Here is a 25,723-nt window from a genome sequence, read left to right as displayed (position 1 = left end):
ACGTCGTGATCTTATCGCTCTCCCGAAGTGTCTTATTGGCTTGGAGCCAGCCAGTGGGGAGCGGTCAGGGGCGGGCTCAGCCGTTGCCAGGGTTGGGTGCACCGCTGAACGGATGGCAGAAGGAACCAAGCGGGTTCTTGAGGAACGCCGGCTAGGTGAGAAGGCCGTAGGCTATAACTTGAGGATTAGCGTCTGGTGAGATGCAGGGTGTTGGTGGGCGTGTACGAAGTTCATGAGGCAGGGCTCTAAAAGGTGGTGGGGAGCAAAGCTTAGGGCCCTGCATAGGAGGGGGCGTGGGGTGTGGTGTGGGGACCTCCTGGAGTGGAAGGATGTGAAGGTCTGGGGAAGGAGATCGCGGGGATGGGGCGTGCGCTTAGGCCAGGACTGTGTGGGAAAAACTGGATGTTGCAGCTGGTTTGGAGGGGAATTCGCTTAGGGTGTTGAGGTGGTGGGGGTCCAGCGGCTGGTGGGGTCAGAGGTGCTCAGGTTTGGGTGGTTGAAAGGACAGGGACCTGCCAAGGAGACCTGAAGAGAGGAAGGGGAGCAAACTGTGTGAGGGTGTGGAACGTGTGTAGGAAAACGGGGCTGGAGAGGTTGCAGTCGTGGAAGTTAGGATAGGGGTGGGACAAGATGCCAGAGGTAGCAGGACACAGTTGAGGAGGAGAGCAGAAAGAAAAGTATTTTAAGAACATGTCTTTGCTCCTATTTGTTTTGGCGGTTTGCGAAAATGACCAGAAAACACAGGATGAAAACTTCTCTTACGGTCCGGCCTTAAATTACCAGTTCCTTTACTCAGTTTTCGGGTTGAGGTACAAACACACTCTCCTTATTTTTATAGGTGTGTAGGCTATATCAAATCAATGGTGTTAAGTTTGTTTCTATTTCTGCCATTCCAGAAAACGGCTTCAAACTTTAGAGATAAAACTGGATTGTTAACTTCCTGGAGTTAGGTCTTTGATTACACCATAAGTTTTTCTTTTGGGATTATAATTAAACACTCATATCTAAATCTGCTCCTCTGCCCCGGTTAATCATAGAAAATATGTTTGACTTCTCAGTTTTGAGGATAGGAATGTGTTTCTTCATGCCTGCCTTCTAGTCCAGTGTTATTTTTTCCCTCCTTTCCTTCTAGTAGCGGGGAAAAGATTAGGACTAATGCAGGTTCCTTTCATTTTCAGCATAGTTTTGAACAATATTAAATATTGTTATTATATTCTTCATTCCTTAGCTCTTGATCAGCTTATAATTTAAGAAGGTAGTACTGTTTTATACAGAAGTGGCTAACCTGCAACCTGCTATTGTAAAGTAATGCTATGTATATCTTGACTATCAAGATATTACCTTTTTTAATAGTCTATAACTACTTCCTGAACATTTTGTTTTAATTTAGTTTTCCCCTCCCCTGCCTTTTTCTGCTTCAGTAGGAAAAATTTATTTCTTTTCCCTCAAGATTAGCATCTGGTTCCATGAATTATCTCTGTGTCATGGAATCAGTCGCTTTAAATCAGCAGTGTCAGTTTCAGAGAGGCCTTGAAACAGATGATTTAATAGATCTGTGCAGTAGTTGCACTATCATATAGGGATTAAAAGTACAGTGGTCTGTGTATGTTTATGTTCCCCTCTTGGGTGCATACTTTTACTTGCCTTAATGATCAATCATGGCTTTTAGTTAACCCTACAGCCCTGTTGAGATTTGGAAAAGAAAGAAGCTTGTAGCCAGTCAATTGAATCTTAAATTTAGGGCTTGAAATTGTGCTGATTCAGTCATGATTTCTGTTTTTCCTCTTTTTACTTTCACTTCTGTACTTAATGTTTACTCTCCATTTCTTACTCTCCATATATTTGACTTTTTCTGAGTGTTTTCTTCATATTTTTTCTCATTTTTCATCTTTCCTATTTATTTTTGCCACTCTCCCTTCCATCCTATTTTGTTATTACTGTTTTTATGGTGCTAGAGATTGAACCCAGGGCTTTGAGCATGCTCACCATGTGCTTTGCTATTGAGCTGCTCCCTAGCCCTGCTTTTGTTATATGATACTATTGCCAGTTGTACTTATGTACAGTTGTATTTATGTACTTAGATGTGAAGGAGTGGGAGGCTTAAACATGAGTGGTTTCTTTAGATCATTTCTTTTTACATTTTTTTGGGGGGTATTGGGGTACTGGGGATTTAACCTAGGGACATTTTAGCCACTGAGCCATATCCTTATCCCTTAATACTTTTTATTTTGAGACAGGTTCTTGGTAAGTTGTTTAGGGCTTTGCTAAGTTGCTGAGACTGATCTCAAACTTGTGATTGTCCTGCCTCAGACTCCCAAGATGCTGGAATTATAGGTGTGTACCACCACACCGGACTCCTTTTTAGTTTTATCTCATAGATCTGATTGTGTCTACTTCCTTGCCAGTATATCATACTTCAGGCAAGGTTTGAGTATTGGTACTAGGCCTGACCGCCTGTTCTCTTTTCACTAGCTCATATGTCCCTTATGGTTCTCTTCTTGTGTATAAGATGAAAGTTAAGTAAATGGAGGGTGTTCAGTATCCTATGATCTTGACTTTTCCATTTTAGCTATTTGAGTATCTTCTGTTGTGACCCATCGATGTCAAGATGACTAAGCTTGGATTTTTGCGATTGTCCTATGAGAAGCAGGACACTCTTCTGAAGCTTCTCATTCTATCAATGGCTGCTGTGTTATGTGAGTATGCACCTGAGTCTCCATTTCTTTGGGAATGAGAAGAAAATGCTGAAAAAAGTAAAACATGACTTTCTTAAAATGCTTTTTGTGGGTTTTTTTTTGTTGTTGTTGTTGTTGTTGTTGTGTGTGTGTGTGTATGGAACTGGGGATTTAACCCAGGGAGGTCCTACCATTGAGCTGCATCCTCAGCCCTTTTTATTTTTTATTTTGGGATAGGGTCTTGCTAAATTGTCCAGGCTGGCCTCAACTTGTGATCCTTTTGACTTAGGCTCCCAAGTAACTAGGATTTTAGGTGTGTGCCACTGCACCTGGCTAAATGCTTTGTTCTTCTAATGAATGGTAATTTGTTCTTTTTGCATTTCCCCTTCATGATAATTTTCTAGGCAAAATAAAAGAAACAAGGAATATAAAAGGACTGGCAATCCTCTGGGAAAGAATGAAAGCATACTAATTCTTTTTTCTCATAGGGTTGAAAGAGGTAATGGGGATTGTTCACTGAATTTTGTAGAGGACAGTTATCTTCAGTTTAGATGCTTAGTAGTTTTGATAGTCCTTGAGAACTTATTTTATAGATTTTCAAGTTCTTCACGAGTCATAAATATAGTCATGTTTGATATACTCTTGGATTGCTCCAAGATTAAGGTTCGGTTTTTTTTGTGTGTGTGGTGTCAGCATTTATAAAAGATGACCTTGTAAGCTGAGTTGAGTATTAGTAGGTAAATGTAATGTTAATAGGTTTTGTTTACTAGAAACAATTTAATAGGTGATTAAATGTGTCCTACGTAAGTGGAAAATGTAGTGCCAGTGTCAGACTTCTTTTTTTTCCTCTGTGTGGGGACTGATGGATATAGATTTTATTGAGGAATTATTTCATTTTTTATGTGACCCCTGTGTTGAATAATTCTGTTTTCTTTATAATGCTATTATTTATTGGATGTTGTTTTCATGGCATATTGACATTAAAATATTTATTTTCTAATTTTTGTAGCTTTCTCCACTCGTCTCTTTGCTGTCCTGAGATTCGAAAGTGTTATCCATGAGTTCGATCCGTGAGTACCTTTGCTTGGTCTGGTATTTTCCTTTGGAGGTATTCAGGTTCGTGGTTTTCAGATTCAGATTTAAGTCAGCTCTCAGTGATGGGGATGTGCTTTTAGTACATTTAAGGGGAAAATCCTGAAAGTTTTCCATATTTTTGAAGCATTTCTGTTGGAATTGACCAGCTAAGTCTAGAAAAACTCAAAAAATATGAGAAGCATTGCTGGTATGACTGCCTGTCATTTAAGATATGACTAGGCTAAGAGAAATCTAGCTTCTGAGTTTGGTCAAAAGTTATAGATGCAGATTGACAGAAAGGGACCTGGTGTATATTCAGAGCTCAAAAGAGAATTAAAAGTCATGAACTTGAGATTCATTTTGTTCCAAGCATTGTTTTATAGATTATTTCTAAATCCTTACAGAAAACAAAAAGATGTAGGTCTTCCTTTTTTTAATAAATGAGGAAGTTTAGGCTTGGAGAGGTTATTCAGAGTTACAATTTATTAATGGAGTTGCCAAGATGAATGTGGATTTGTCTGACTCCAGAGACCAGTGTCACTATGTTACCTCAAGTTAAGGCTTATGAAATGTTTGGAAAGCCAGAATCATAGGTTCTTGAAGTATCTTAAAAATATTCACCTGCTGGAACATTGGTCCAGAAGTTTAATGCCTACATTGGTATGCAGACTTATCATTTTGTGAAGATACTGGAAAGCATTTTAGAGGCATTGTAGGTATTCTCTTTGGGACCTCCAAAATCAACTTAAATTTTTTTTTCATGAATGAGGAAACTTATATTCTTGTTTCTTGATTACAGTCAGAGTTTCTTTCTCAGACCCTCTAGTTGAGAGGTTTTGAGGAGAGACAGTCAAGGAAAACAAAGGTATTTGCTTTATAGTCATAGAACTGGAAGGGAGCATAGTGATTATGGGATTTGACCATTCTTTTTGGAGAGACTAACCTAGTTCCACTAAGATGACTCTGTAATTACACTGCCTCCTGCTGGTAGGTAAAGGACACAATTCTGACTGCCTTCTCCCCTCATCCCTTCTCTCTCCAATGGTCACCAAAATAACATTCATCAGTGAAGAACAAAGGATAGAGATTTCTTCCATCTGTTGCTTTTCTTACCTATTTCAGCTGTTAAACTTGACTGACCAAAGAGGAAATAGGGTCAGGGAGATGGGATGGAAGGATTGTCAGTCATGATTCTTATTTATTTTAGCCTTCCTTCCTTTTTCCTCTTCCTCCTCTGTCCTTCTCCCCCTTTTTTTCTCCCTCGTCCCTCCTCCCCCTTAAACTTGATGTGTGTGAAAAATTTTTATCCTGCATATGGTGTTATACCAATATCTTTAAAGATACTCACCACTTGAGTTTATCCACATGTCCTTGAGTGTGGTATAGAATTTTTTTTTTTTTTTTTTTTAATGTTTCTATCACTTAAAAAGGACCAAAATCTATTAGTGCCATATCTCAGTGGTCTTGTCTTCTGGATGCTTGAATTCTCTGACTGTTCCTGTTGCCTACTGTGTGCCAGCCTGGTGAAGTATTGGCTTGGGTTGCTTTTGTTAAGACAAGCATGGAGTAGAATAAGGAGACTTACAGTAATGTAGTGACTTTTGGCACCCCAAATCACCATTTTTCTGATGTAATTATTATTAAAAACTATTAGTATAATTTTAGAACCAAATTGACTTTTATTGAAGTAATGATAAGCTTCTCAGTGGTATACCCTGAAGAAGAAAATTTAAATTAGTATAAGTATTTGGGTAGAAAGAAGAGGAGGCACAAATCTTTTCTTACTTGCTATAGGTATTTTAATTATCGGACTACCCGGTTCCTGGCTGAGGAGGGATTTTATAAATTCCATAACTGGTTTGATGACCGGGCCTGGTACCCTTTGGGACGAATCATTGGAGGAACAATTTATCCAGGTAAGAAGAACAGAATTTAAAAAAAAGTTTTTTTAACAGGATAGTATTTGTATATAATAGTTTCTTATATTTCTAATAGTTTTATTTCATGACACTTATAATTTCATTGTGATTATAGATTTTTTAATGGTTTATCTTATGTAAGACAGGAGAACATGCGTGGGAAAGTGGTGATGCATGTTTTTTCATATATTCTGGACTGTTCATTGAATGCTTAGGAAAGAAATTTAGAGGTCTACTGCAGTTGCTGTGTTAGTGTTTCTGGTTGTTTGTCAAGACCTATGTAGTTACTTTATTGATGTTTCTCTTTCCTTGAAGTTCTTTGTCTTACCAGGACAACCTAATGGAGTCTCTCCTTCCTGTTTCAGGCTTAATGATCACCTCTGCTGCAATCTACCATGTTCTCCATTTTTTCCACATCACCATCGACATTCGGAATGTCTGTGTGTTCCTGGCCCCACTCTTCTCTTCCTTCACCACCATCGTCACGTACCACCTTACCAAAGAGCTCAAGGTGAAGGATTTGGGGTGATAGGAGACTTGAGAATGAATGTTGCTCAGCCTTTCTTGTTGATGCTAGAGGGTGGGGAACTGAGAGTCTTACAGGAAGCCAGAGTCTGTGGACAGTGTTTGCTAGGCTGCATTGAGTTTACTCCAACCCCTCCTAGATAATGTGGTTCTTATCATTTGCAATTTGCCCATAGGTGAGGATATTTGAAAATCAAATGTAAATTGCTCTGTAGAGAGGGAGAGAAAAAGCTGGCACATGTCTTAGGTGGGAGGTTCTCAAGTTTGAAACCATCCTGGGTAATTTAGTGCAACTCTGTCTCAAGATAAAAAGGGCTGGGGCTATAGCTCATTAATAAGGCACTTGCCAGTCATATGTGCAGCCCTGGGTTCAATCCTTAGTACTCCCCACCACCCCCATCAACAAAACAAAACTTAAAATGCATAATGTGAGATTTTGATTTTGAAGCCCTTACAATGTAACAAAGAAGAAAAAAACAACTACACAAAAAATTTTCTAAAGTAGTTAGTTCTTTCCTTAGGAAATAAGTACTTACAAATTATTTATTTATTTAGCATTTATTTTAAAATTCTTAAGCCATTTGGCTTCTCTCCCTAAGTGCTGGCTCTTTTTTCAGGTTTCAGCATTGCTGACCCTGGTTCCCTGGAATCTATTCTTAGTGTGTTGCTGTGGTAATTGGGGGATACCTAAGAGGTGATAAACTAGTAGGAGAACTTTAGAAGCCTGAGTTTAGTTTGGGAAACTTTTCATCCTTCTCCTTGTTGCCCTTGTCCCAAATTTTACACTTATCAACAGACAAACCTTTTTTTCTTTTGGAATGTGAGTTTATTTTGTTTCTACTTTTTTCCTGAGCTCAAAAGTTGCCTGGTGATACTCCAGCTTTATTACTTATGTTCCTGGTATCTTCAGTTTAGGTGGATTATCACTTATCCCTTTTGCCTTTTTGACTTACATAATGATTTTCTTCCTTTGTTCATCATTGCATGGCTTTTAGAGGTATGGCTGGTATTCCTGTGCAGTCATTGTTAGAGGAAGGAACTGATCAGCTTGGGGATACCTGTAGTCAAACAGCCAATTCTGTGGGCTTGGAACATGGCTCAGTGGTAGAGTGTTTTCCTGGTATGAGCAAGTCCCTGGGTTCAATCTCCAGCATGATAAAACAAAAACAAACTAAAAAAACCCTAAAAGTAACCAGGTACAATGGTGCATGTCTTAAACCCAGCAACTCAGGAGGCTGAAGCAGGATGGTTGCAAGTTCAAGGCCTTGGCAATTTAGGGAGACCATATGTCAAAATAAAAAAAATATATATATATATATATGTGTGTGTGTGTGTGTGTGTGTGTGTGTGTGTGTGTGTGTATATATATATATATATATATATAAAAATTTAAAAAAAAAAGATTGGGAATGTAGCTCACGGGTAAAGACCTGGGGTTGGGTGGTACATATATACAATTGAATGTTACTCAGCCATAAAGAAGAATGAAATTATGGCATCTGATGGTAAATGGATGGAACTGGAGACTATCATGCTAAGTGAAATAAGTCAATCCCCCCAAATCAAAGACTGAATGTTCTTTCTAATATGCAGATGCTAACTCACTATGGGGAGTGGGAGTGGAGGTTTACCAAACTTGACAGGGAGAATTGGGGGAAGGGTGGGGGATAGGAATGGGAAAGACAGTAGAATGAATTGGACATACCTTTCCTTTGTTCATATATGAATATATGACCAGTATAACTCCACATCATGTACAACCACAAGAATGGGAGGTTATACTACATGTATGTACACAATATCAAAATACATTCTATTGTCATGTATAACTAAAAAGAAAAAAAAAAGACCAGGAGTTGGGTGAAAGGACCCCCCCCCCAAAAAAAAAAAAAAAAAAGCAAATAGCACATTCTGGGGCAAGTGCTGATATTTAGGTAGCTCATGTAACTTAATCTGTCCTCAGTATATGTGTACTCAGTTTTAGACTTGGTGTCATGGGAACTTGGTTATAAAAGTTTTAGCTTTCTTGGTGCTGTGAGCATTTGTAGTACTTCACATCTACCTTGGAAATTGTTGGGTGCTCTCTAGGCCCATTTAATCAGAATGGACTGGCGGGTTATTTGTTCTCTCTCATAGATGTGTTGGTGTTAACTCTTATTATTTTTTCTTAGGATGCAGGGGCTGGACTTCTTGCTGCTGCCATGATTGCTGTAGTTCCTGGATATATCTCCCGATCTGTGGCTGGTTCCTATGATAATGAAGGTAGACATGTAAAATGCTAAAGGGGGTCTGTTCACTTCATTAACTTCATTATCCAATAGAATTTCACAAAGTGCCCTAGAATTGGGTTAGATCTATGGCTTAGCAATAATAAAAATGATTCTTGGTAAGAATTTTAGAAATGGGCAAGAAGGGATCTTGGACAAGTTTGTTTTATTCTGACATTCCTGCTAGAGAGGTAACCGGTAAATCTATAAGCTCTTGGCTCATCTCAGGACTCAGAGTTAACTCTTGTTTTAACATTATAATTATTTGCTTTATTTTCTTAGATAAAGGGATATATTTATCCTTAAAAATTATAATGACTTTTAAAATTCTAAATGTATTTATTGAAAGTCGTTTTCTGGAAGACAGTGTTAAATATTATAAAGATAGATAATGAATAAAATTATTTTGGCTCATAATTAATTAAAGGGATAGATTATAGTATTTTTGTTTTGTTTTGTGGTACTGGGGAATTCGTTGTGTATGCGAAGCAAGCACTCTACCACCTGAGCTATATTCCCCAGCCCAGGGATAGAGAGTATAAATATTATGTTGGCCCATAATCTGGTATGATAAAAATGGACCTATAAAAATTACTCTAGGGCTAGGGAGTGGCTCAGCAGTAACACGTTCGCCTGGCATGCGCGGGGCTCTGGGTTCGATCCTCGGCACCACATAAAAAAATAAAATAAAGATGTTGTGTCCACCGAAAACTGAAAAATAAATATTGAAGAATTCTCTCTCTCTCTCTCTCTTTTTTAAAAAAAAAAAATTACTCTAGTAACAGGCATATAGTGCTTTGTGCTCTGATAAAAATATAAAGACTACTTTAGAATGAAGTACAAGGAGAGATTATCTTGGGTTTTTGTCGTCAAGGAAAGCTTTCTGGAAGTGATTTGAGTTTGAACTGGGCCCTGATGTTAATACTTCATTAGGTCGATATTAAGATGAGTTGCAACCAGAACCAGCTTATGTTACGATCTAGAGGCAGGATGGCGCATGATAGTATAGTACTTCTTTAGAAGTAGCAGGAAATATAATGTCTGGAAAGAACAAAAATAATATTGGCTTACATTTCCTGAGTGCTTACTGTTCTAAATTCTTTTTTGGGGAGAGGAGTGGGGGAATACTGGGGATTGAACTCAGGGCCACTGGACCACTGAGCCACATCCCCAGCCCTGTTCTGTACTTTATTTTTAGAGACTGGGTCCTCCTGAGTTGCTTAGCTCCCTGTTATTGCTGAGGGTGGCTTTGAACTTGTGATCTTACTGTGTCAACCTCCTGAGCTTCTGGGATTACATGTGTGTGCCACGGCACCCAACCTAAATTCTTTATGTGCATTATTTATATTTATCTTCACAACAGTTTAAGTAGCTACTATATCAGACATCTTTTTTTATAGGTAACTGAGACAAAGGGAGGTAAAATAATTTACCTAAAATCACAGTATTACTAAGTAGTAGATAAAAGATCTTAATCAGGTAGTCTGTTTCAAAACAGTATTCTTAGCCACTCTGCTGGCATAACCTCTTGAAGTTTTGGTGTGTTTTTTTGTTTTTGTTTTTTTTTCTGCAGGGATTGCCATCTTTTGCATGCTCCTCACCTACTACATGTGGATCAAGGCAGTGAAGACTGGTTCTATCTATTGGGCAGCCAAGTGTGCTCTTGCTTATTTCTACATGGTAACTTTTTCTACATGTGCTTAAACCCAGGGCTGCACACATACATGCTAGGCAAATGCCTTACTACTGAACTATATCCCCAACCTCTCTACATGTTTTTCATTTTTGAATTTTTCTTTTTTTATTTTTTTTTTAAACCAGCACTAGGGATTGACCCTAGGGGCAATTTTGAACCACTGAGCTACATCTCCAGCCTTTTAATTTTTTATTTTAAGGCAGGGTCTCACTAAGTTTCTCAGAGTTTCACTGAGTTTCTGAAGCTGTCCTTGAACTTGTGATCTCCTGCCTTAGCTTTCTTACTTGTTGGGCTTACAGGTTCCCACAGTGTCCAGCTTTTAAATTTCTTTAACTATTTCCTGTGGGTACATACTAGTTGACCAACCTTTTCTGGTTATGTTTTCCTTAAAGCTTTACTTTTCCAATATATATTTTTTTTTCTGTTTAGTTAGACTTTCTTCCTTTAACTACTTCTACTTGCTTATATATCCCTAAATTCTCTATGGGACCATACAGTGGATTGCATCTAGATTTACTCTGATGCTTGGGTATGTCTTGCTATAATGCTAGTAGCCATAAGGGAGCTGGCAATTAACTTACAGTAATGGATAATGCTATAATGCTAGTAGCCATAAGGGAGCTGGCAATTAACTTACAGTAATGGGGTGTGATTTTTTTCTACCCCCACCCTCCAAAAATCAACTATTTAAACTTTTTTGTATGTGAGCATGTGGTATTAGGGATTAAATCCAGGGATCCTGTACCATTGAGCTATATCCCAACCCTTTCTATTTTTTATTTTGAGATAGGGTCTCTCTTAGTTGCCAGGGGTGGTCTGGAACTTATGATCCTGTTTCCTCAGCTTCCTGAGTCGATAGGATTACAGGTGTCTGCCAGTGTGCCTGGCCTATTTAAACTCTTTAAGCCACTTGACATAAGTAAAGTCAGTCGTTATGTAAACAAGTAAGCTTTAGAAAGTTCACAAGAGACATCCTAAAGTATAATGGTGGTGACCTGAGGAGGAGTGCTCAGAGGAACTGTTTTTTTTTTTTTCCTTGCCATAGGTTTCCTCATGGGGAGGTTATGTGTTCCTAATCAACTTGATTCCTCTTCATGTTCTGGTGCTGATGCTCACAGGCCGTTTCTCCCACCGGATTTATGTGGCCTATTGCACAGTTTACTGCCTGGGCACCATTCTTTCCATGCAGATCTCCTTTGTAGGTTTCCAGGTGAGTGTTAGATTTAATAGAGTTTTCAACCTCTTCAGGTATTGTTTTGGTTGGATCTTGAATGATGAGAATTTCAATGAAAGGAAGTTTCAGGAAAATTGCAGACCAAGCCAAGGAAATAGCCTGAGCAATAGGTAAAGATGTGATTAAGATGGTGTGTGGTATGTTTTGGGGGACTCTATATTTGGAAAATATGTCAGATGAATTAAACCCTTGCCTATATTGGACTGATTCCTTTGGGAAACTTCAGAACTTATTTGACCCCTGAAATAGATCAGGGTAATAAGGGTCTGGGCTATATTATTACCATATATAATGCTTTTTCCCTACAGCCTGTCCTTTCATCAGAGCACATGGCAGCCTTTGGAGTCTTTGGTCTTTGCCAGATCCATGCCTTTGTGGATTACCTGCGCAGCAAATTAAATCCACAACAATTTGAAGTTCTTTTCCGTAGTGTCATATCCCTGGTAGGCTTTGTCCTACTCACTGTGGGAGCTCTCCTCATGCTGACAGGTAGGGTGGGATCATAGCTTCTAGTATTAAATGAAAATGGATACATAAAATAAACTCCAAAAAGAGTATTTCTTGAGCATAGGAGATTCTTTCTATTACTCCTGTTTCTCTTTATTTTAAATACTAAAGTTTTGCTTTTTTATATTCGATTCACTTGTCATCCCCAGTGTTAGATTTACCAAAGCAGAGAATGTCTTATTAGAGCTACTTTTAATTACACCTAGTGGAAGAACTGTATCTTACCTTGCTAATCTTTTTCTTTTCTATTGGTTGGTAGACTTTCTTACATTCCTTGTGATACCTTATATCATGGTACTCATCTAACCCTATGGGAACTTAATCATGGCCATTCAGATTGGTTAGCCTGCCACATTTTCCTCCTTCATTTTTCTTTCTTCCACTCTCAGAAGCTAATTTGTTTTTACCCAAGTATTGTCTAATTCAGAGTGGGACTAGAGGACATAGTTTATTTAATCTCTGGAGTTTTCCAGATTAGGCATAATACCTTTTCAGGAAGCTCTTTTGCCTTCATTTTTTTCTCTGAATTTATATATAGCCCAATTCTAATTCTGCTGGTGATGTTGACTCAAGTACGCTCAAGTTTGAAGGAAAAGGAGTGAAACCCTTTAGTATTATTGGTATCATTGAAGCAAAAACTTAGTCCTTCTCTCTCTCTAAGAGTGTTATTAAAATGAGATGTTGTGATTAGTTAGGTTAGGATGTTTGTTTTAGGAGTGTAAGTGAAATATTTATTGCTTCTTTGCTGCCAGGAAAAATATCTCCATGGACGGGGCGTTTCTACTCACTGCTGGATCCTTCTTATGCTAAGAACAACATCCCCATCATTGCTTCTGTGTCCGAGCATCAGCCCACAACCTGGTCTTCCTACTATTTTGATCTGCAGCTCCTCGTCTTCATGTTTCCAGGTCTGTCTACCTTGTGCTCTGAAGTGGCCTTTTTCATGGAATCACCATTTGATTCTAAAAATGTCTTATTTGCCTGTTTATGCTGTGCAGGACAGAGGATGGCTAAGCACATTTTCCAGATATTTGAAGCAGAGTAGGAGTCAGAAGTTGAAGTTACAGATATTGGCAAGCTCAGTTCTTCATAACTTTCTGTTTATTTGTTTTATGTTAAAATTTAACTCTACTTCTTATTTGGGTTTTTGTTTGTTTGTTTTTTGTTTTCTTTTTCTTTGTAGTATTTCTGGCATATACTCCTGATTTCACCCAATTTCTCCTGTTTGCAGTATTGAAGTTTCATAATGGCATTACAAACTGTAGAGCATTTTCATTATCTTCTGGCCAATTCAGATATGTTTTAGAACTTACCAATGTCAGTGGTCTTTTATAAAATAACTTGTACTTTATTTTATTATGGAAGTATTTGTGTATTGTGAAAATAATATAAATAAGTAAAAAAAAATTGTAAAAATTAGAGTTCTTACCACCTATCTCTAGCTACTATTGATAATTTATATTTATCCACTTATTGATATTGTGTATATCAGTGTATATTCATTTACTTATTTATTGAATAAGAATAAGGTCGTACAGTTTTTTCCGCTGATCCTGAAGAATCATGATAGGGCCGAGGATGTAGCTCAGTGCTAGAGTACTTGCTTAGCATGCTCAAGACTCTAGTTTCAATTCCTAGCACTGAAAAAATTTAATTTCCCTATAATTTATTATTATTATTATTTTAATATTTATTTTTTAGTTTTCAATGGACACAACATCTTTATTTTTTATGTGGTGCTGAGGATCGAACCCAGCGCCTTGCGCATGCCTGGTGAGCGTGCTACTGATTGAGCCACATCCCTAGCCCATTATTTTATAGAAATATTTAAGATATATCATTCGTTATTTTATTGTTTCAGTACAAGATGCATAAAGATGTGTAAAAGGGCAAATAGTCCATAACCCTATGCAGCAATGTCTTAATTGATACATTCCATTTTAAAAATTTGCTTTTAACTAGCTTCTTTGCTGGACATTTTAGGTTGTTTCTCAATTTTTGTGATAGTAAACATCTTTTGCACATTTCTATGATTTTTTTTTTTTAGGATAAATTCCTGGAAGTGGAATTGCTGAGTTAAATGTGTGGAATCATCCAGTGATATAATGAAGATAATTTCCCTTGTAGGTTTCTGCCTATAGGGCTCATCTGCTTACTTCTCCTTCCCTCTTTTGTAGTTGGTCTCTATTACTGCTTTAGCAACCTGTCTGATGCCCGGATTTTTATCATCATGTATGGTGTGACCAGCATGTACTTTTCAGCTGTAATGGTGAGGAACTCCTTCAGTCTTAGCAAAACTTTTCACTCTTAACTCTGAGGTGCTTTTTTGTTTTTGTTTTTTCCTGGTAGGATTCAGAAAGTAGTAAAGTTTGTATAGACGTTTCCTTCTGAGCACTTGAGGGGCTGAGTTGTAGAGCTACTTGCTATTATTGATTCTCGCTAGGGATGTCCAAGACCCTCATACATTCTGGTTGTGTTGTTCTGCTTTCTTGGGTTCATAACCTTGTGTAGCAAGGCAGTTTTGCATTTTTTTGAAGAATTTGACCCTGGGTGACTTAAAAAGGGAGATGATGCTTTTTTACTTGTAGGTATGGGAGTACTATCTAGAGATAGATAGTTAAAAGAGAGGAGGGATTTTAAGATAATATTTCTAACACTGTTTTGATTCCAAATCGCAATTAGGAATGTATTTTGTATTACTCAAGACACATATGTATACATAAGTACCTGTGACAGAGTTTAAGAAATATATACTTTCATTGTTGTTATCTCAAACATTTTCTGTCTTTACTGAAAAATCATGTTTGATGAAAACCCCTAAATTGATGTCATAGTTTACTAATAGAATGAAATCTGTAATTGTAAAATGTTGGTTAGACTGATGATTCCTGTCTCTCTTAGGTACGTCTAATGCTGGTGTTAGCACCTGTTATGTGCATTCTTTCTGGCATTGGAGTCTCTCAGGTGCTGTCCACATATATGAAGAATCTGGACATAAGTCGCCCAGACAAGAAGAGCAAGAAGCAACAGGATTCTACTTACCCTATTAAGAATGAAGTAAGAATTAAATGACAGTATAGCAGACTTGGGAAATTGCCTGTGTGTGTGTGTGTGTGTGTGTGTGTGTATACACACATATGTATGTTTGTGTTTTTGAGTGGGAGAGTAAATTAGAGCATTGTAATTGGTGGTTAGAATAAACTCAGATAACCTCTGACTTATTTTGATTCATCTCATTTATATTGTCTATATATAGAAATTGTCCTATTAATTTAGTTTGGTTTATTATGTAATTCTTTTTCCTTGTTTAGGTGGCAAGTGGGATGATATTGGTCATGGCTTTTTTTCTCATTACCTACACCTTTCATTCAACCTGGGTGACCAGCGAGGCCTATTCTTCTCCTTCCATTGTATTGTCTGCCCGTGGTGGGGATGGCAGTAGGATCATTTTTGATGACTTCCGAGAAGCATATTATTGGCTTCGTCACAATACTCCAGAGGTGAAAATTTGGGAGGAATGCATTTGTGGGGTAGGGATTAAGGGGGAAACACTGGATATTATAGTGAATCATGTAGCTTTTGGAAGGGTGGAAAGCTTGGAGAAATTGGAACTTTAGAAATCTAGTCTTGAATAAACTTTAAAGGCCAACTGCCATTTAATTCAGATAATTCTTCTGTAGTGAATCTTAATTATCTAAACTTTCCATGGCCACTTACATTGATATGTTGGTGGTTTTGATATGAAACAGACCATCCTTCCCAATAATAAAAGAAAAGCTGGTCATGGTGGTACACATGTATAATCCCAGCAATTTAGGAGACTGAGACAAGGGGATCACAAGTTCAAGGCCAGTTTGGGAAACTTATCAAGACCCTGTCTCGAAATTTTAAAAAATGCTGGGGATACAACTCAGTGGTAAAATACCTCTGGTTCAATTTCCAGTACTGGAAAAAAAAAAAAAGTTAAAAATATATAATACATGTTTTTTTGGTTTTTTTTTTGTATATTTATGTTTTAGTTTTAGGTGAACACAGTATTTTATTTTTATGTGGTGCTGAGGATTGAACCCAGTGCCTCATGCATGCTAGGTGAGCGCTCTACCACTGAGCCAAAACCTCAGTTCTAAAATACATGTTATTATTTCCATAAAGTTAACATTTAACACTTAATGATACTTTTTAACATTTTAGTTTATTACCTTTTGAGAATCTGAAATCATTTCTTTTGGACTATCTATTGAACATGGCATTTCTGAGCATATTTGTTAAGAGTCAAAACCAGAATATTTTTTTTTGGTAGTGCCTGGGGATTGACTCTAAGGCTTTATACATGCTAAGCAAGTGCTCTACTACTAAGAGTCTCTTAATCCCTGCCCATCAAATCTTGTGATTTTGTGTTTTTCCTCCCATATTTATAATAACTGATTTTTGTTATATTGTTAGGAGGTCATTTATTTAATAAAGTTACTTAGTGATACTAAGCTATCACTTAAGTATTATTTAATGTATTGCACAGTCCCCTACACATTCTACATCATTGTGCTTGTTTATATAAAGTGATTTGGGAATGTTGGATTGTATATAACTTGTGCTGAGTTTTCATGATTGTATATAAATGGAGGAAAAGATGCCAACATTTATTTTCTGGTTAGGAGTGTGCTATGTTGTGAAGAAATTGATTAATGAGCCAGGCCTCACTTTCTGTCGGACCACGGATGTCCTACCACTCTTTGTCTTGCATTTGATTTTTAGGGTAGTAAGAATCCTGTTGTTTCTTTTACTATTCTTTCAGGATGCAAAGGTCATGTCATGGTGGGATTATGGCTACCAGATTACAGCTATGGCAAACAGGACAATTTTAGTGGACAATAATACATGGAATAATACCCATATTTCTCGAGTAGGGCAGGTAAGTTAAGGGATCCTTTGAATGTTTGATATGCACAGTCTAGTGGAAAATACTCCTCATGAAGAAATCTCATGATTTGAGATTTTGTTCTGAAGATTATACATTCATTTTTCTAGGCTATGGCATCCTCCGAAGAAAAAGCCTATGAGATCATGAGGGAGCTTGATGTCAGCTATGTGCTTGTCATTTTTGGAGGCCTTACTGGGTATTCCTCTGATGGTAATGTACTTGGTTCCATTTCTAACTGCAGGGCATAGATTATTATTATTAATATTTAAAAAAATTTTTTTAGTTGTCAGTGGACCTTTATTTATATATGGTGCTGAGAATTGAACCCAGAGCCTCACACATGCTAGGGCATAGATTATAAGAAAACTAGGTGAATCTCCTTACTACTCTTACCAAGACTTCATTTCTTTTTGTTTTGTTTTGTTTTCCCCGTCCTTTCCTTCCTTCTCACAGTATGACATGCTATGATTGTCTAAAGACAGTAGTTCCCCAAGTAGTAAAACTAAGACTGTAAGGCTTATGAAAATGAACTTAAGAATTAGCATTATTTAATGAATTTAAGCCATGTAATCATTTGGTTAGCTTAAAAAATGTTTTTTAAATATATGTAGGTATGAAATGCATTTACATATAAAAAGTATATATATATTGTATGTATATATAAGTGTCACATGAACATATGTACATACACACAGCCCTGTTATTCATGAGTTATACATCCATGAATTCAATGAAAATATCTGGGGAAAAAAATTGTGTCTGTGTTAAACATGTACAGACTTTTCTTATCATTATTCTTTAAACAGTATAGTATAAAATGTATTTACATAATATTTATGTTGTATCAGGTATTATAAGTAATCTAAAGATGATTTAAAATATATGGGAGGGTGTAAGCTATATGCAAACACTATTTTATTTAAAGGACTTGAGCATCTGTAGATTTTGGTATATATGGGGAGTCCTTGAAGCAATCTCCTACAGACACTGAGTGACAACTGAATCTATAAAAGGGCAAATGTTACCATGTTCATTATGATAATTGGCAAAAAGATATTTTTATAAGAAACATGAAAATATAGTTCACTGCTTTAAAAATAACATTTACAAGATTAAAGTAATATCTGCTAATTTTTTAAGAAGTTAAAACAGTTCTGAAGGTTTATAATGAAGAATTATCGTATCCCCTAAACTGGAGCCTCTTTAACACCAATCCCCAGAAGCAGTTATTCCTAATATTTATTTATTTTTGGTGCTGGAAATTGAATCTCATGTGCATGTTAAGGCAAGCGCTCTACCACTGAATCATACCCCTAGCCTATTCAGTGATTGGTCAGTTATAGATATACTTTATAAATTTCTTATCATAAACGAAGAGCTTTGCAGTTTATTTCACATTCTCTCCTTTTCCTTTCTCATTTCTTAGCATAGTTAATTTATAATTGTTGATTAAATCCAGAAGTGGTTTCAGAATCATGACTTTTAAATATTATTGACTGCTGAGTCAACTAGTACACTGTAACTTGTTTACCTGCAGTTAATGATTACTTTGTGGTTATCTTTCTTTTTTTTCTTCTTTTTGGTGGTGAGGTTTGAGCTTAGGGTTTTGCTCATGCTGAGCATGTAGTCTACCCCTGAGCTAATCCCCAAGATGTGTTCTTATTTTAGATTAGTTTCTGATATAGGCACATGACAGTTCCATCCAGATAGTATATAAGTAATAAAACTATATCATGTTTTATAGTAAGGACCTGTCACCAGACTTCAGCTTTCACGAACAATTGCACCAGCACTATTTGGTTGTGTGCAATTATTTTTCCGTTTTCTTTTTATTATAATAACAACATTTCTAAGTCTGTTGAAATTTTTATGTGTATCTTTGTATGTGTGTAAATATGTACATACATGCATGTTGTGTTTATGTATGTATGTATGCATATGTGTGGTAGAAAGGGATAGTCCCCAGAAGTCTTAGCTTAAGTAGCCATTGCTAACAATATTTTATTGTTTGTTGAGATGAATGGAAGAATATGTTTATAATGTTGGAATAAAAATGAGTGTAATTTTTGGAAAATATTTTTTTGTGTTGAAATTCTAGAAATTAGCAATTAGCACATGATACCCGACAAAGTAACTTAGCATGGAAGTAAATATTATTAAAGTCAAGAAGTCTTGGTTAGCCGGGCATGGTGGTGCTTCTGTAATTCCAGTGGTTCTGGAGGCTAAGGCAGGAGGATTGCAAGTTCAAAGCCATCTTCAGCAATTTAGCAAGGCCCTAAGCAACTTAGTGAGACCCTGTCTCAAAATAAGAAGTAGAAAAAGGGCTGGGATATGGCTCAGTAGTTAAGAGACCCTGGGTTCAAATGTTGGTTCTAAAAAAAAAAATAGTCTTGGTTATACAGATGTTTAAAGTAAACTTGGGATTGAGTATATTTAAAAAGAAGTAGACATTGTTAAGTGTATAGCTTGATGGGTTTTTAGAGAAAAATCACACTCATGTAACCACAATCCAGGTTGAGTATTACTAATATTCTAGAATTATTCTTTATATTTCCTTGCAATATCTACCTCCAATTCCCAAGGCTGACCACCGTCCTAGCTTCTAATGCTATTTAGTTTTGAAACAGATTTATTGTTTCATAATTGTACCTTGCACATATTTAAAAAGTATCATTTGATACATTTTGTCATATGCATATACCTGTTAAGTTTTGCCTGTTTTTTAACTTTATAAATGAGAATACCATATATACTCTTCTGACTTTTTTTGGTCAGTATTATGTTTGCAAAATTCATTCATATTGTGGATCCAGGCACAGTGTAGCATGCCCGTAATTCCAGCAACTCAGGAGGCTGAGCCAGGAGGATCACAAGTTCAAAGGCAGCACCAGCAACTTAGTGAGACTCTGTCTCAAAAAGGACTGAAGATGTAGTTAGTAGTATGGTTTCCCTAGGTTCAGTCCTCAGTGCTAAAAATAAAAAAAGAGATTCATTCAGGTTATGAATAGTTGTAAATTGTTAAATCTTATTCCTGCATAGTATTCCATTGTGTGAATGTAGCACAATATATTCACTTTAGTGTTGATGAATATTTGTGCTGTGTCCACTTTGAGGCTATTATGAATAATCCTGATTTGAACATTCCCTAATATATTTTTGATGAAATATGTACCAAAGAGTAGAATTACTAGTTTAGGAGTAATGTCTGTTGTTCAATTTAAATAGAATAAAGAGATACTGATAAAGAGATTCCCAGAGTGGAGTACCTGTTTATGTTTCTACTACCTGTGACTGCAAATTCTTAGTTCTATGTCTTTGCATATACTTGTTAGTATTTGTAGTTTTCATTTGGCACATGTAGTGATGGTATAGATATTTTAATGAAAATGGAGATGCTGCTTCTTCATAATAAATTGGTCATGTAAAAGCATAAAAATGTTGTGAAAATCAGACATTTAATGAGGTGAAATTGATGTTTAATAGCTTAAGTTTACATGAAAAAACATTCATAAAGAAAATCTTAGCAGAAAAGACTATGCCATGCTTTTAAGTTGAAAGAATGATGATTGACTAGTTAACCATGATCTTTAGAAGCTAGACTATTATTTTCAAAGAAGAAAATAAAATACTAACCATTAAACAATGCAGAAAGACAGCCCCCACCCCTCCAAAAAAAATAATCAGTGCAGAACACTCATTATCTAGACACATGAAAATATGCATGTGACAACTATTAGAGAAGACAGTATTAATTTGTTTCTCATTGGACTTATCTCTTGGGATCATATTAGGCTTTTTAATTTTTTTGTACTGGGAATTGAACCCAGGCACTTTACCACTATGCTGCAACCCGACCCATTATTTATTTAGAGACAAGGTCTTCCTAAGTTGCTAAGGCTGGCCTTAACTTGCAGTCTTCCTACCTCAGTCTCCCGAGCCTCTGAGGATTACAAGCATGCACGCCTATGCCCAGCCAAAAAGTAAATCTTGATATTTAGCATTGTCTTAATTGCCCACCTTCCCTTACGTCCCAACTCAACTTCAGTCATTATTCATTTTTTTTTTTTTTGGTCGGGGGAGGTACCAGGTATTGAACTCAGGAGCACTCAGCCACTGAGCCACATTCCCAGCTCTATTTTGTATTTATTTAGAGACAGGATCTCACCGAGTTGCTTAGCACCATGCCAAACAACTCATTGCTAAGGCTGGCTTTGAACTCAAGATCCTTCTGTCTTAGCCTCCAGAGTTGCTGGGATTACGGGTGTGTGCCACCACACCCAGCCCCAGTCATTATTCTTGTCTTTCCTGAGTTTATTAAAAACTAAACTATAGCTGGGTGTGTCGATGTACTTCTGTAATCCCTGTGGCTCAGAAGGCTAAGATAGGCGAATTGGGAATTCAAAGCCAACCTCAGCAATGGCAAGATGCTTAGCAGCTCACTGAGACCCTGTCTCTAAATAAAATACAAAATAGGGCTGGGGATGTGGCTCAGTGGCTGAGTGCCCCTGAGTTCAATCCTCAGTACCAGAAAACAAAACAAAACCAACAAACAAGCAACACTGTGAAAAAACAAAAACCCATGACTTGGGCTCTGAAGGCGATCATTTTTTCTGTGATGCTTAGGATTGAATTCCAGACACTTGGTGGACTAAAGATATACTCTGGCAGAGTTATACACTCAGGCAATCTTAAATAAGTAATTCCAAAATGTTTTGAATATATTTATGCTAAGTGGTGCATACTCAAAAAATGACATTTTCTAAAGTGATAATAGGCATTTGGGTATGAATGATTTTTTTAAAAGCTTCATTATTTCATGGTCATATCTCATTGCACTTCTTGAATGTTCTTAATTTAAATTTCCTTTGAATGTTCGGGTCATGGACAAAATTTTTCTCTTTTGCAGTATAACACATATTTCATTTTACCTTCTATTGAATACTTAACGCAGATTTGAAACAAAATAGTTAAATAGTCCAGATTCCTTCCAAAGAGAGGTTGATACAGTATTACCTTTATTTGAATATTTTTTGTAGACAATTGTATCTTCAAAATTAATTTTTATGAAATTATTATTGCTGTTGTTATTATCTTGGTGGTGTTGGGGATCACACTAAGCCACACCCTCTAGGCCTTTCCTATTAGTTTTCACTCTTCATTTAGTAAGGTTGCCAGATTTTTGCCTCAGATGTATTTGCCAGATAGCTACAGTGCCAGAGTTCTGTGATACTGAGTTGATACTTGAGTTTTGTTTTTGGTCTTGTTTCTGTCTGTATGATCTGGGCAAATCTCTGTCTCAATATTTCCATCTATAAGATGAAGGAAAGAATATAGATATAGGAGGATAGTAATGTTGTTCAATGAATGCTAACCTTGTGAAAAGTGATATAGTTAGTGCTTTTATTTGCAACCCTCTTATTTTTCTAGTTTGATAGATGAGGAAACTGAAGCACAGAGAGTTTAAATAACTTGTTCAAGGTCATTCAGCTAGAATTGGAAGTGCTAGAATTCCAACCCAAAGCAAATAGTGTGGATTCAGCGTCCTTTCTTAACCTCTGGAATATCCTTTGGAACACTTTTTAATAAAAAGTGTATTAGGAAATGTATTTTCCTATGGATCAGTAATACTTTTTAAACTAACCATTCAGTTAAACAGAGCAGTTGATTTCCCTAAAACCATAAATAAACAATAGAGAATGACATATCTAAGAGAAATATCCTGAGTTGATGGTGGTATCAGTATTTATAGAGTCTGGGAGTATATTTGACACAGAAATGTTGACTTCTCATGTTTGTGCTTTGGAGGTAAGTGACTTTGAAATTGTATTTCAGGAGGGAACAGCAAACTTGTATTTTCCTTTTTGGTAAAGCTACTGTCCCTGGGTCAGTGCATAGGCCAATAGAAATACAATGGGATCTACATAGTCATTTTAAGTTCTCACATCAAATAAGTGTAAAATACTTGAAATTAATTTTTTTAAATTGAGTATATCAAAACATTTAACAAATAACTAATATGTTTTACCCATTTTTGTGTGTGAGTTTTGTATTGAGTCCTAGAAATCTGATGTGTATTTTGTTTTTATAGCATCCCTTAATTTGTATTAGCCACATTTCAAGTTCTTAATTAGTATCATCTGGCTAGTGGCTCCTATATTCAATAGCTTAGTCCCCAGCTAATATGTAAGAATAGTTTCAGTTGTGGCATAAGACTGGATCAATAGCATAGGATTTCAGGAGTCTAATAATTTCTGAGAAAAATTATATATTTTGAGGAAAAATATTTTACTCACACATTGTCTTTCCTGTTTTTAATATAGAGTTGAATGGATGGTATCATTCCCTATTAGAAAAATATGGGGAATTTCCTTACATAGTTTTTTCATTTGGTTATTTAGCTCTAGCAACCTTTTTGATGCAGCAGTTTCTTTTGTTTTTTTTCTCTAGATATCAACAAGTTTCTTTGGATGGTTCGGATCGGAGGGAGCACAGACACAGGCAAACATATCAAGGAGAATGACTATTATACTCCAACTGGGGAATTCCGTGTGGACCGTGAGGGTTCTCCAGTGCTGCTCAACTGCCTTATGTACAAGATGTGTTACTACCGCTTTGGGCAGGTCTACACAGAAGCCAGTGAGTGATTCACAGCATTAACAATAATCGCAGTAACAGAAATAGCTAGCAAACTCTGTTTTTTAGGCTTTGTTCTAAATGCTTTATATCTGTTAACTCATTAATCCTCACAGTGACTCAGAAAGTAGACGCTAATATTGTTATTTCATTTTGAGTCAATTGAGGTGCCAGTAGGTTACTAAACTGGCCACCTTTCACATGACTAAGAGGTAGGGTCCGGATTCAAACTCAGGCAGTATAGCGCCAGATTCTGTGCTTTCAGATATCTTTTGTTGTGTCTCAGTAAAGAATGTTGCTGAGGAAAGGAATGTAGGGATAGACAGACAGAAGACTTCATTTCTTCAGATGGATACACTGAGAAGAATTTAATGAGATTGTCTTTCCTTTGGTCTTGAATTTCATAGTTTTGATGTTGAAAGAATTTCTGAAGTACATGCAGGTCCTTGGTTTCTGATAGATTTTCTGATCCATGGAAGGGGTAGTAGTGTGTTACAGAGGCTTCTGATATTTCTCAGAAAAAGAGGGGCTTGGAAATCAGCCCCTATCTCTTAGTAAAAATAAGCTCCATGGATTCTGGCAATACATCATCTTGAACAGGGTAACCTTGATTTGCTCTTACTACCTGATGCTCTTTTTTTGCAGACTCTAGTCTCTAATCAAACTGCAGCCTGAGGAATAACAATCTAAGTAGTAGAAGATATACTATATTCTTTTTTGTCCCTTTCTAGAACGCCCACCAGGCTTTGACCGTGTCCGAAATGCTGAGATTGGTAATAAAGACTTTGAGCTTGATGTCCTGGAGGAAGCATATACCACAGAACATTGGCTGGTCAGGATATACAAGGTGAGCAGATGCTATACTGTTTTAGAAAGTGACCCTCATGTTTGCAGATAGGTTCTAGTGCTTAAATAATAGGACACCATATTTCTTAAATGGGGGCATTTCTGATGACACCTGTATCTGAAAGATAGCTTGCAATTCATTCAGAATTTTACTTTTAAAATTTTAAGTTATTCTTAGAGTAGACCTCCCAGTGGCTGTCATTTTAGCAGTTGGTGCAGCAACATTTTTTCCAGTTGCTATTTAGATCTGAATGTTTCAGTGCTCAGGCCTGAGGGGAGAAAAGAAAGAGAAAATTCGTGTGTTTGTTTCTGAACTACATTACTTGTCTCCTATTGAGGAATTGATGGTAAAAAGAGACATGTAATCACATGAGTGTGCTATAGCTCTTACATAAAAAAAGATTGAGCCAGGCGCAGTGTCGCACATGTGTAACTCAGTGGCTCAGGAAGCTGAGGCAGGAGGATCACAAGTTCTAAGCCAGCCTCAGCAACATAGCGAGACCAACTTAGCAAGACCCTGCCTCAAACTAAAAAGAAGTGGATAGGGATGTGGCTCAGTGCTTAAGTACTCCTGGGTTCAATCCCTGGTACAAAAAAGAAAAAAGAAAAGATTGAGAGCCTTTGATAATGTGAAGGGAAAATTATTTACTATGTCTCTTAGAGATACTCTAAAAGATTAAGCGGTGTTACCAGACCTTCCAACCCATGTTTATTTATTCACAGTGTCAAACCAGGCAGCAGAACCAAACATAATCCAACCTGCTCTGGGTGAACCCATTTCATTAGAAAAAACTCTTCATAGTTGACCTGGTTATCAGTATTAATTTAATTGACTTTTTTTTTTTTTTTTCTTTTTTGGTGTATGTGTGTGTGCAGGTAAAGGACCTGGATAACCGAGGCTTGTCAAGGACGTAAATGTCACATCCAGCTATGATACGCTTTGCACTGAGCGCCTCATATTTAGAATGTTGAAGATTTTTTTTTTATATGCAGTTTATAAGAACAGAGCCGGATGGCATTAGAATCGTCTGGAAGTTTTGCCCTGGACAGTATGGGCTGGGCCAAAATGGAATGATTTTTATAATTCTGAGCAGGTTACCAAATGAAATGTCATGGATTTACTTTGGTCAATTAAAGGGGGGAATTTTTTTTAAAAAATGTGCCTTATTTGTTTTGACTTAATGGCTGATTTGAAGACAAAAATTTCTGCTGGGTTGCTCAAAGGACATATAGCAGACTTTACCAATGCTTTTAGCTCCCTGAACCAGGTAGGAGGAGCATTCTTTTTCTCTTATATCAGGAAAACTATTAAGGACTAGCTCTGATTCTACATTATATGAACAGTTTTGTCATACTGACTGTATTGTAGCACTTAGTGTGAAGCCTTGCACATAGTAGGTGCTCAATAAATTTTTATCAAATGAATAAA

General features: G+C 36.8%; 1 protein-coding gene across 1 annotated transcript; it reads left to right on the top strand.

The window, feature by feature from the left end:
• The first annotated feature begins 72 nt into the window (after positions 1 to 72).
• On the top strand, positions 73 to 25,723 carry Stt3a (STT3 oligosaccharyltransferase complex catalytic subunit A). Its single transcript, XM_076846206.2, has 18 exons — positions 73 to 155; positions 2,570 to 2,696; positions 3,685 to 3,745; positions 5,544 to 5,665; positions 6,034 to 6,179; positions 8,365 to 8,455; positions 10,034 to 10,140; positions 11,202 to 11,366; positions 11,699 to 11,879; positions 12,650 to 12,805; positions 14,075 to 14,166; positions 14,799 to 14,954; positions 15,209 to 15,397; positions 16,690 to 16,806; positions 16,923 to 17,025; positions 23,263 to 23,451; positions 24,180 to 24,295; positions 25,171 to 25,723. The coding sequence occupies exons 2-18, from the start codon at positions 2,609 to 2,611 to the stop codon at positions 25,207 to 25,209; spliced, it is 2,118 nt and encodes a 705-aa protein (XP_076702321.1). The 5' UTR covers positions 73 to 155; positions 2,570 to 2,608; the 3' UTR covers positions 25,210 to 25,723.

The sequence above is a fragment of the Callospermophilus lateralis genome, chromosome 2 (assembly GCF_048772815.1).
Source record: "Callospermophilus lateralis isolate mCalLat2 chromosome 2, mCalLat2.hap1, whole genome shotgun sequence".
In the NCBI taxonomy this organism is placed as follows: domain Eukaryota; kingdom Metazoa; phylum Chordata; class Mammalia; order Rodentia; family Sciuridae; genus Callospermophilus; species Callospermophilus lateralis.
This window is presented reverse-complemented; position numbering and strand designations above follow the sequence as displayed.